At 34.3% G+C, this 12,625-nt stretch overlaps 1 protein-coding gene across 2 annotated transcripts in view; it reads left to right on the top strand.

Moving 5' to 3' along the window:
* Positions 1-5,547: 5,547 nt before the first annotated feature.
* LOC126629234 (uncharacterized) overlaps positions 5,548-12,625 on the top strand; it is a 43,846-nt gene continuing 36,768 nt past the window's right edge. The window contains exons 1-2 of one of the 2 annotated variants that reach the window (XR_007625686.1): positions 5,548-5,853; positions 6,816-8,297. Coding sequence is in view for 1 of the 2 variants with exons in the window: in XM_050299197.1 (XP_050155154.1) it covers positions 5,770-5,853; positions 6,816-8,219 (1,488 nt within the window). In the remaining variant the exon portion in view is untranslated. Of the gene's footprint in view, positions 5,854-6,815; positions 8,492-12,625 lie in introns of those variants that run through there. The other variant, XM_050299197.1, reaches the window with a different exon arrangement.

Below are 12,625 nucleotides of genomic sequence, written 5' to 3'. Positions count from 1 at the left end.
TTCTTTTCTTTTTGGTATATGGAACGAAATGTTGTTTTGTAGGGGTTTAAGTGATTTTCTAACAATAGATACTTTAAGCTACTCTAATTTATTTAGAGTTGATTGAATTACGAGAGTGACAAGTCACTCCCTCGCCTTGCAGCGTCGACATATGTCTTCTAAGTTAAGTCGTTTCCTAAAATGACTCAACTTATTTTACGATAATCCAAGCAACAATACTTATTAATCAACTAAACTAACACATACAAGCAAAAGATTCGTGCATTAAGGGCTCGTTTGAAAGTACTTTCAAAATGACTAAAAGGGGTTTTAGCGAAAGTGTTTTTAGATTCTAAAAGCACTTGAAGTGCCTCCTACAAGAAGCACTAGTAATGTGCTTCATGCATGAAATATTTAAGTGTTTTTCTATGATTGGTTTCAAATATATTCTTACTATAAGCGATTTCAGCCATTTTAAACATACTTTCAAACGAACTCTAAATCCTACAACAATGATTGACCTTCATCCATACTTCCAAAGCAGGATGATGATGAATTATTCTGATGAGAGAATTTTGCATAGGAGCGTAATTTATGATGGAGGATCTTGAATTAAATCTTTTATATGCATATAGTATGTTATGCATGTGTCTGTATATTAAAAGTTTGAGATCAAATCCCCCACCTACTTGATAAGTGGAACATGTGGTGTGCTGGTTTAGCTTTTGGCTTGTAGGACCATAGCCACAACACCTAGCCACCCCATTAGAGGGACCATTTTATGAAATATCCAGTGGTTGCACCTCCCTTGGGGGCCCCTGCCTTTTCCAATATTTGGTTACATGGGTGGATCTAGAACAAAGAAGTATCACGTTCTACACTTCAAATGTAACCAAACTTATATTTTTATTTTTTTATTTTTTTATTTTATCAAAGTGGGATATGCATATGATTAGTGTTAATATGATAAATTATCCTTGTTTCGTGAGCCAGCCAAGGATGAAGTCATAAATTTGTAAGAATGAGGGCACTTTCAAACAACAAGGTACAATTAAAAACCTCAAGAATTTACTGCACAAAACACTTATATATTAATCCATAAAGTTTTTCACACAACATCTTACAATATTCTTCAACGCGTTTTCATGCAAATAGCTCTCTCTATAAAAATAATCATGTTATCATTGATCCATTGATTTCCCATTCGATTTCTTAATCGATTTTTCAGAAATTTCATGGCCGAAAATGCTCTTTCAACAGTGGCAATAGCAACTGGAAGAGTTAATGCTAATGTCACAAGCATGTAAACTAGCGGATACACCTTGTCTTTTTTTCCACTAGACCATTTTTTTTTTAGTTTAATTAGAACTGACGTTGGAATTGAAATGCAATCCATTTTTTCATTTGTAGTTTAATTAGGGCTTGGGAATTGGAATGCAAAAGTACACACGCACACACAATTGAGTGGGGGCAGATGCCCCCTAAGCCATATACAACTCCGTCCTTAGGGCCATCATGGAAAGGCTTCTCCATAGTATCGCGTTGAGAGTATTGTCTCATGTTAGGTTGATGAGGTGTTTTGTTGAGCATTTGGTAGGCATGTCGACATATGTCAAGCTATGCTACGAAGACTCCTCAAACATCACCTATCGTGTCCTGTTGAGATATGTTGAGCATACATTTCAACGAACACCTAATAGGCACTATCAGGTCTTGGATCAAATTGTCATAAGCTATTCAGAGGACTTTCCAAGCCATTCTTCTGTTTTCGATCTCAAGACATGGTTGATCCCTAAATGTATCTACTCGGGGAGAAAACTAAGCTTAGTTACTAAGGGTTCTAGTTCGACATCTAGGCTCAATCCAAAATCCTTATGGGTTGCACAAACACTGTCTACCATAATTCACTTGTATATTTACTTACCACTAATAGATATGGAAGGAGCTTGTATTGTTTCAATCTTGAAATTTTTCTGTGCTTACAACATAGTATTAATCTTACATGTGAACAACCACGTACCATATCAGCTATAAAAGAATAAATTTATCTTATACCCGAACAACTATATATCATTCTGATTCATAACTCACTCGATTTGTTCATAACGTTCGACTAGGGACAAGAACACAATCTTAATATAAGTGTGTGTGACTAGGTAACATGAAATTCAATAATTAAAAAGTAAAATCCGACACCATAAAGGTAGAAAGGTAAAAAGGTAAAAAGGTAAAAGGATAAAAAGGTTAGTAATAATAATAAAGGGGAAGAAAGAGGGTGTTGAGATTTCATTATCAGAAAGCAAAAGGATTGAATATTTGAATGGATGGAGGGATGATGAAAGCGAAAACCACCCGTGCAAGTTTAATTTAGTGTATGTGCATGTCGCTATCTTACGCACGTGGGGTGCGCACAAATACCCATTCAAAAAACACAAAGGCATCGCCCCCACGTGCACATCTTTGACAAAAGGTTTCATCTTAGTGGAAAATATAATTAAAAATTAGAACTTTCTGCCTTTTTATTTTATTTTCTTGGTTGGAATTTGTTATTTGTCCAAGTTATATTTCAATATAGTGATCAATTGATAACTCGTTTAGAAGTATTTTTAAAATAATAAAAAAAAAATTTGAGGAAATTAGTTGGCTTCAAAAAGTATTTTAGTGTTTTTTATTACAAAAAGTATTAGATATTTGTTTCTTGTATGAATAATTTAAAGTGTTTTTTCAAAAACCACTTAAATTTTTATTGAGGATTATTTTCAAAAATATTTTTACTAAAATGTTTTGATTATTTTAAAAGATATTTTAAACAGGCAATTAATACATCATTTTATAACATTTTTTACCAATAAATTAACAAAATATAAAGAAAAATTTACCCATGATATTGTATGACCATCTCCAAACGAAATTGGTAAGCATAGCCTCATCTAAAATTATAGCCTCGCAAAAAATTATTTAGAAATGAACAATGTCAGGCTACTCATATACCTTCTCTCTAATCGGACCCCTCAATAATTTATTAGTTTGAAATTTATACTCTAAATTTATTAGTTAATTTAACTAAACTAATGTAGGATGTTCAAATCTAGCCGTTGAATTTTAACTCAGACATCGGTTACAGATAAATTTCCAGACAAATATTTTTGAACTTTTGAATCTTTAGGTATCGTTTGGTATGCAGACGGGACAGAACGGGACGGACGGAGAAGGAGCAAAGATGCCTTCGGATGGAAACAATGAGGAAGAAGAAGGAGACCGAGAGATTATAATTTTATGTTCCATAGTTGTGGAACGAGTCGTTCCAGAGGGGATGAGGCGGAACGAAAATTCACCAAAAACTCGTCCTGTGGAATAGCGCGTTCCATGCATTTTAAACGCACCAAACATCCAAATGTGGGACGGAACACCTCGTCTCATTTCGTTTTGTCCCGTACTACGTACCAAACGGTACCTTAATTCTCTTCAAAACGTCCCAGTTCTTCTCCCATAATTGGGCCCACTACATATTGTAATTTATATTTAACTTGAAAAGTTACTGAATTTGCGGTTATTCTGTTGGGCTGTTCCGTTGTGGGGATGGCAACTGAAATGCGGTCACGAGAGGGGCGCGGGACTCGCGTAACGTAAAAATCAGAAACCCAGAATATTACGAGTCACGAGTATCTCACGCGGTCACACCACCGCGGCTGCTTTTCCCATTAAAATCACCGCTGAATCATTAACTTGGTGGGACATGGTTGGTAAATTAGAACTACATCAGAGCCCAATTATGTCATTTTGTATTCTCTGGCTACTGGAAGCACTCTAATTTGTGTGGAGAACATGATTTTTTATTGTTTGTTTATGCTGTCTTCGGATCTAAGCTTGTGTGGGTCTCCCGTTGTATGTTGGGTTGATGCTCTCATTTTGCTTGGACCTTTTACTTTCCCTGTAATTGTTTATCCAGCCATTTTTGGGGCTTGTACTAGTTTTTATCATAATGAAAGTTGACTTTGTGATTAAAAAAAAAACAACGACCGCTGTAAATACTATATCATTTCTCATTACCAGTTAATAAAATTTTTAGTATTTATTAAGTGGTGGTTAGATAATAATTTGTTTTTACCTTTTTAAACTGAAATCTTGTTTGATAGCTATTTTTGGTTTTCAAAAAATGAAAACAAGAAAAATACTTTCTTAAGTTTTCAAAATTTTGCTTTCAGTTTTTACTTTGTTGTTTTCAATTTTCATTTTTATGAAAACTGAAAAACTAAAAGTAGTCAGTTAGGGTAATGCTAGTGAGACAATCTATTAAAACTATATTTTGTAAACCGTATGACGTGGTTGTTGGTGATTAGATTAGTGTTTATTAACGTGTTTATTTTCTATTGGTGACACGTCACGTAATCTACATATTTGGTTTAAAAAATTGGTTTATGTAGAGTTACTCAATTATCAAACGGCTCTAATTAAAACGTGTTTAACTTGAAAAAAGTACACACATAAATAAAAAGGGTAATGCTATTAACACACATGTTTTTAAATCCCACACATTCTTGTTAATTTTATCTATGGATCTTCTTCAATTCATTCGGTCCAACCGTTGGAAATTGAAAAGGGCGTTTGAAAAAGTGTGAATAAACATCACCTATTAATAAAATGTGTGTGTAAGAGAGATGACAGCTGGCTTTCTTTTGTCCAATCCCTTATCCAATTATCCCCCAACTTGCAAGATTTAATCATTAATTAGTGAAACCCATGGCCACAGTAAGCTAGTTTAATACAGCTATTAGTTTTGTCAACATTAAATAGATACATATGTAACTTGTCGAACAAGTTCCTCTTCATTGCAATGAATCTATCAACATGTCCAGATCATTGTTATGTTTGAAAAACATAAAACCAATCAGATCTATTACATCAATAATTATTAAATTAGGAGAGATTCTTTCTTACGTCAATATGATTAAAGATATAGAACGAACAAATATATTTTCTCAGAAACAGTCAAGACCTTTCCCAACAAAGGATTAAGTTATTGCATTTAAGAAAATTCAAACATATAACATAGGTATTTTTTGTCTGGTGGAGTCTTTCACTATTATCACCTCTCAGAGAAACGAACCTCTTGGCAAGCGTTGTTACTAGTTATGGTCACTCTATTCAAAACTGCTACATTTGGGATCACTCCGACGGCTTGGAATGCCTTCCTCTTTTACTGTATTAAACTTGGATGTACTTGTTCGATATGAATTTTATTTTCTAGCAGAAAATATACGACAATATTATATATATATATATATTTATAATTTCATAACAAAAAATTAAATAAGGCATCAAGTGACAAGCCCACGTGCAACTAATTTCTTTTCTCCTTGGTTTATCCATCACCATCGATATCCATATTATTTTAATTAATTGATACCCAAAAGATTTATAAAAATAAATTAAATAATTCAGCAATGCAATAATGCGAGATAGATTTTGCTAGAAAATAGAAATAAAAAATAAACGTGTGGGTCCCATTTCTAGAGAGAGATAGTGTACGCATATACAATACAATACAAGCTCACATTTTTCATTCATTCATTCATTCATTCATTCAGGTTCAAGAAACGTTGATTACCAGATCGAATCCGCCATGCCGGTCGAATCTCGCCGGAAAAACTGTGGTTATTCGGCCAAATAGCTCCGAATTCGAAACCCAGTTGCTCAATTTTCGCCGGAGTTGTTTATTTGAGGAAAAAAAGCAGAGGAATTTAGCTTCTGAAGCAAAGCAACGAGCTTTGTGGGATCACAAAAGCAATCATGAATAGCAGCGTTGACACTATCAGCGCCGCCGCCACCGCCATCGTCTCCGCCGAAGCTCGCGCCCAGCCCACCACCGTCTCTGTAACTCCCCCTCTCTCTGTCTATTGCATACATATCTTTATGCATGTGTGTTTTTCTCTTCTCCCAATTTGTTAATTTGTTGTGACTTTTGGGTCCTTGTTATACTCTGTTTGGTTGCTGAGAAACTGTGGGAATCTAAAAACGCAGTTATGGCCAGTTGGATCTTGCGTTCTTTTACTTATTTTCAATCCTCAAAAGTGAAAAGTATTAATCTTTGAGTGTTTTTGTATTGCAAATAATCCTTGGAATTGTCACACATCTGTGTCTGTGTGTCTGTGTGTCTGTGTGTCTGTGTGTCTGTGTGTCTGTGTCATGACTTGCTTTGTTTCTCAAATCAATGAAAACATTAGAGGAAAAAGTTGAGAAATTTGATTGAACTCGGACAATTTAATGACTGATTAATTAGTATAAAAATGTAAGAATTTATTTTAATGGAGACTTTCTTGTGTTTGTATTGCTATGGTGACTTCATTTTATTTCAACTGCTAGTATTTTTGGTAGGTATGTTTTGATGTGGTAGATAACTCTGGAATTCCAGATTTTGCTAGGTAGCACTTAGCAGAGTTTCAGAATTTTCTGTAAGGTATCTGGTGAACATTTCGTAGTTTAGAGATTCTGGAGTTTCGGCGGAGAAATCCAGCCGGGAAGAGTACCTACTTCCCATTCTAACAGCTCTTCTTTCTTGTTGCCATTGCTATGGAGGAACCGGAATAGCTATAAACCCAAAAACTGTAAAATTCAATTTCAGTTGCCATCTTTGTGTTATTTGCTATGTGATATAGAATGGTGTATAAGTAACTTTTACATGAAATACTCGTGTATTCGTTTGTGGGTCAAGAGTGAACTCAAATCTGTGCGGTGATAAATTTTGAAGAGTTGGTTCTTCTGGTGTCTTTCGTGCATTTTTTTGGTGTTAAATTTTGAAACTGTGTCGTTGACAATCTTTTACCATTTGACTACAGAAAAGAAGATGGGGAAGCTGCTGGAGCCAATATTGGTGCTTCGGCTCACATAAAACTAGCAAGCGAATTGGTCATGCTGTCCTCGTGCCCGAGCCTGTAGTGCCAGGAGCTGCAGTTTCAACCTCTGATAACCAAACAACCTCCACCGCAATTGTATTACCCTTCATTGCCCCTCCATCTTCTCCTGCATCTTTCCTTCCATCCGATCCACCGTCTGCTTCCCAATCACCTGCTGGATTTCTGTCCCTCACATCCCTTTCTGCCAATGCCTACTCTTCGGGTGAACCTGCATCCATGTTTTCCATAGGCCCTTATGCATATGAGACACAGTTAGTGTCACCACCTGTATTCTCTACATTCAACACTGAACCATCTACTGCTCCATTCACTCCCCCTCCTGAATCCGTTCAGCTGACTACACCTTCATCCCCTGAAGTGCCATTTGCTCAACTTCTGTCATCTTCATTGGACCGACAACGTAGAAATAGTATTAACAACCAGAAGTTTCCACTGTCCCAATACGAATACCAGCCTTACCAACAATATCCGGGAAGTCCAGGTGGTAATCTCATATCACCAGGATCAGCAATATCGAATTCAGGAACATCTTCTCCGTTCCCAGACAGACACCCTATGCTTGAGTTTCGAATGGGGGAAGGTCCCAAACTCTATGGATTTGAGCATTTTACCAATCATAAGTGGGGTTCAAGGCTAGGTTCTGGATCTTTGACACCAGATGGTGCGGGGCTGGGTTCCAGGCTAGGTTCTGGAACATTAACACCAGATGGCTATGAGCTAGGTTCAAGGCTAGGTTCCGGATGTTTGACCCCCAACGGTGTGGGAGTTGGTTCAGGGATGGGTTCTGGATGTTTGACGCCTGATGGTACTGGACCAGCATCGAGAGACGGTTTCCATATGGAGAACCAGATTTCTGAGGTGGCATCCCTGGCCAACACAGAGAGTGGATGTCAAAATGGTGGAACTATAATATTTGATCACAGGGTGTCATTTGAATTGACTGGTGAAGATGTTGCATGCTGTCTTGCGAATAAAGCATTAAGAACTGCAACGGAATATTCAAATGATATAGCAGCAGAAAACTCAATCGAAACAGATGCGTTATTAACAGACTCCAACAATCACCGAGTGTTTAATGTTGAGGAAAGTTTGAGTAGAATTCCTGAAAATGCTTCAAGAGAAGGGGAGGATCAAGGATACCGGAAGCAAAGATCCATCACACTTGGGTCGACGAAGGAGTTTAATTTTGATTACACAAAAGCTGAAGTTCCGAGTAAGTCCAACATCGGCTCAGAATGGTGGGCTAACAAAAATGTTGCTGCTAAGGAATCTAAGCCTTGCAATGACTGGACTTTCTTTCCGATTCTACAACCGGGAGTTAGATGACATAGCAATGGTTCAACATGGCTTTTCTGATGTGTATAGGTAGGGGATCACGTTGTTGACGGACAAATGGATGCAGAGGTGAGAGTTTCTTACGAACGAAAAACATAATTCAGAGAATAGATTGTAGAATTGTTAGTGTTAGTACTCAAAGAGCATTCTTTAGAGCATTTTTTTTACTTTGATGTTATACAGAGGATAGAATTCACTTATAAAGATGATGTGCTGTAAATTATTTTTTGTTCAATGTGTAATATAAAGGTCGAATTACGTCATTTGTGTAATGCATTTTATCTTGGTAGGATTTGTACTCGAAGATGCATATCGCATTCTATAGGAAAATGCCCAGAAAGCTCATACTTTCTGGGCCTTATTGGAAGTATAATGCATTATATATTCGAAAGTCGATTTCTTTGCCCTAAACCAGTTGTGAATTCGAAAACCAAAATCGGGTTCATGCCCGAAACCAGGTTCAAACTTGGAGTGAATGGAGATGGAATGGAGAGCATGAAGTGCCTTAAATATGTAGGGCAAGAGCTTCACTGGTCTAACATTGTAGGGTAATGGATGTGCAACCAATCAATACGGCGCCAATAATTGTTATGAAGGATTAAAAGGATAAGCATAGAATTAAAAATGTCAGGTAATGGCCAAAGCTCAAGTCTCTGTCAACCATCACGGGGTGGTCTAGTGGTTGAGACGAATTCTTGATCTGTATTCTACACGGCACATCCTGAGTTCAATTATTGAATCTGGTGAATCATACGATAATGGTTATAGGAGGTTGAAATGTCTATGTAAGTTTTTCCAGCTTCTGAAAAAGGTAGAATGTCATGGCGAAGCCACCGTCCTTTTTTTTGTTAGTTAAAAAAAGCTCAAAAGTGTCTGTCCTACCCACTTGCCCAAAACAGGGCAGAAATGCAAACTGGGAACAGGCTGTGACCAACAAACCAGGAGACATGATAAAACAAGAAGGAAAGCATTAGGGCAGCATGTCATGTGGAAAAAAGTTCATGGCTCCAACTCCAAACCTCATCACCATCAGCTGGATCGAGGTGCATATTGCAGTGTGGCTAATTGCACACCAATAGGTTTTTGTAGTGCTTAGAAATAATTGAGGGTTTGTTTGGAACTGCCTCGGTTGGAAACACATTTTTGTTGATTTTTTTAAACGCGTTTTTTTTCAACATAAACGTGCTTTTAATTTTATTTGTTAAATGTAGTAAAAAAAAAACATTTTGATTATTAGATAGCATTTTTAGCCGTTTTAGAAGAAATACTAAGCACGCATTAAAACTAATTATGGATTATAAAAACACTTTTTGGAGGTTAGAGTTCATTACCAACTAGTGCCTCATTTTAATTAAAATTTCTTACACGCTTCTAATGAAAGTACTTTTAAATAATGTAAGTGCTTATAGGTAGAAGTGTTTAGTACAAATACAAATTTCAGCAAACCGTCCTTGACATTTTTTTAATAATTAATATGGGCTATAAGTTGAGAAAAACCTACACATGAGGACTTCAAAATAAAAAATAAAAAAATAAAATTACACATGAGGGCAGCTCATTCGAGGAAGGTATTTTTGACTCTTTCTGACACCTATTTAGCTCAAAATATTAGACTTCCAATTCTTTATTGCATGTGAAATTGACGTTAATGGTTTAATAAAATGTGTCACATTATTTGGTTATGATTATCACATAACTTTTTTAGGTTAAAAAGAATCAGCTAACAGTTTCTTTACGATAGTTTATATTTTTAGGGGTAGGTAACACTTACAAAGATAGTTCAACTTTTTTTAGTCTAATCGTGTAATTTACCGACACAAAAAATTAAATAAAAAACATGCCGTATGAAAATCTTAAATGCTTTTATAATTATGAATCTGTATGATTCAATATTTTTTAATGACATCTTTAATTAATCTATCATTCAATTTTATTTCTTTCTTGTTTGTTTTTCTCTCTTGGCAACATAGTAGACAAAACCAAAAACCAAAACATGTTACATCACGCATGCTAGTTTTGTTGCTGATCCATCTAAGCATCGTACATGTTTAATATATCTATTGCAAACCTAATTTTGTTGCTAATGCGTTAAAGAGTCTCATTCTACAATTTTATTGATCGGGCCTCACTTGGTCGGCGTCATCTACGAAAAAAAAAAGATTTATAGGTTACATAACTGACATTAAATAATTTCTTGCAAGTCTTGCTTCGCTATCAAGTCTATCATCTTATGAGAAAATAATGACAGGATTAGGCGTTTGTCTTGGAACGCCGTGTCACAATTCATCTTTTTCTTCCACTCCCTATCCGGTCTAACACTTCCAATTTGTCATCAGATCAAAGTTCAAACCAGAGATCGGTTCACAGAGATTCAGTAAATATTAAATTCCGCAGGCAACAGATTAAAAAAGGTTGTAATATTAGGTGCCGATCGGTAACTATTTTTTTTAACTCATGTTTTATAGAGACTACCTCTTAGTGTATTTTAACGATCCGAATAGTTTATCTTTTTTATCTCCACTCGAAGATTATGTTTAACAAATCACTCAAATATGAAATTACTTCACCGTCAGATTAAGGGTTTAGTACTCAAAAAATTTTATTCTACAATCCTTACAAATATATTTTTCTTTCTAATTATAAAATATTTAAAATACAAAATAAAAATTTTGAGGTATCAATAATAATTCCCTTAAAAAATGTGTAAAAATGATATCGCCGATCTGTCCCAATAAACAAAAGATCCAGATCGACTAAACATTATCATTTTGTTGCTCTCACTAAAATAGAGTACAAACTTTTTTACCCATAATTTTTAAATATAATAATAAAAATAAAACTCTGCGGAAAAGTATAAGAATAAGAGTGAAGTCCCCATATTTGCATCATATAAAATAAGGCATTTGATTTAGATCGTGATTTTCATACTTTTTTTTTTTTTTGAGTTTTTTCTATTTTTATTTCTTTGTTTTTTTTTTTTTAAAGGAAGGACAACGGTGGCAAGCCACGATTATCTACAATTTTCATGGACAGGGAAGCCATGGTCATTTCTTTGTTTTTGTCCTTGTATTGTTTAATTTATACAATATAAATACCATGTTTTTTTCTCTCCGCTTTTATTTCTTTGTTTTGGTATTTGATTATTTGATTTATGCAATCTAAATGCTAGGAGAATAGGTAGAAATTCTTTGTATGTGAACAAAAAAAAAAAAAAAACCCAGAAGAATAGGTAGAAATTCTTTGTGCATGACCAAAGAACAAATGTGTATAAATATTATTGAAATATAATTATTTCGTTATGTCTTGTTAGCGACAATAACATCAACACATTAGTATTGAGATACAAACAATAGAAAACTTCATTCTAATCGTTGGCAAAGATGACTTTTATACTAAAACCATTAGTAAGATCAAAATATAATTTTAGTCCCTTGATACATTAATAACTTCATTTATTAATTACATTTTGATTTTTTAATTATTTCTCTTTTTCTTCGTAATTTTATTTTATTATAATTATAACTAGCATTTGCCTATACACTTGTGTGTATGAACACATTTTTTTTTAAAATGAGAAGGAGAGAGGGAGAGAGAGAGAACGTGGGGGGAGTGGGAGATTTTTATTTTTAGTTTTATTTATTTATTTATTTATTTTAATATTGAAGGTATTTTAACTTCATCTTCATATGAGGTTTCAATAAAAAACAGTAAAATTTGGACCTGTGAAATTACATTATTGGCCATCATTTTTTTTAGTGATAGAAGACTAATTTGTCTTTTCACCCTCTTTTGATTGACAAAGAGGGTTTCATTAATTGGTAGAGATTTTCATTTCATTTATCGTAATATATTTTGTTGTAAACATTTAGATAAACTAATTTTTGTTATACAATATCCTTCGATGTAATTTGTCTTCTTCATTTAGGTACATTAAATTCATTATAATACAATTTGATGCATACATTTAGGTACACACATTTTAGTACATACATTTCGATACAAACATTTAAGTACATTAATTCAATATAATACATTTCAGTACTAATATTTTGGTGCATACATTTCGGTACACGCATTTAGGTACATTAATTTAATATAATACATTTCGGTGCATATATTTCAGTACATCTATTTCGGTACTAACATTTAAATACATTAGTTCAATATAATCCGTTTCGGTAATAACATTTAAATACATTAGTTCAATATAATACATTTCGGTACTAACATTTAGGTACATTAATTGAGTATTTCAAGTTTGATGAATGTTAAATAAAATTAATAAATTAAATATTTAATGGGAGACATTAAATAAAATGCACATTAATTATCTTGAATTGAAGACATATCAAGGAACTATAATCAATATGTAATCGAATTTATTTTAAATTTCAATC

The sequence above is a fragment of the Malus sylvestris genome, chromosome 7 (genome assembly GCF_916048215.2).
Source record: "Malus sylvestris chromosome 7, drMalSylv7.2, whole genome shotgun sequence".
Classification (NCBI taxonomy): Eukaryota; Viridiplantae; Streptophyta; class Magnoliopsida; order Rosales; family Rosaceae; genus Malus; species Malus sylvestris.
Note: the sequence above shows the minus strand (reverse complement) of the source record. Positions and strands in the feature narration are given on the sequence as shown.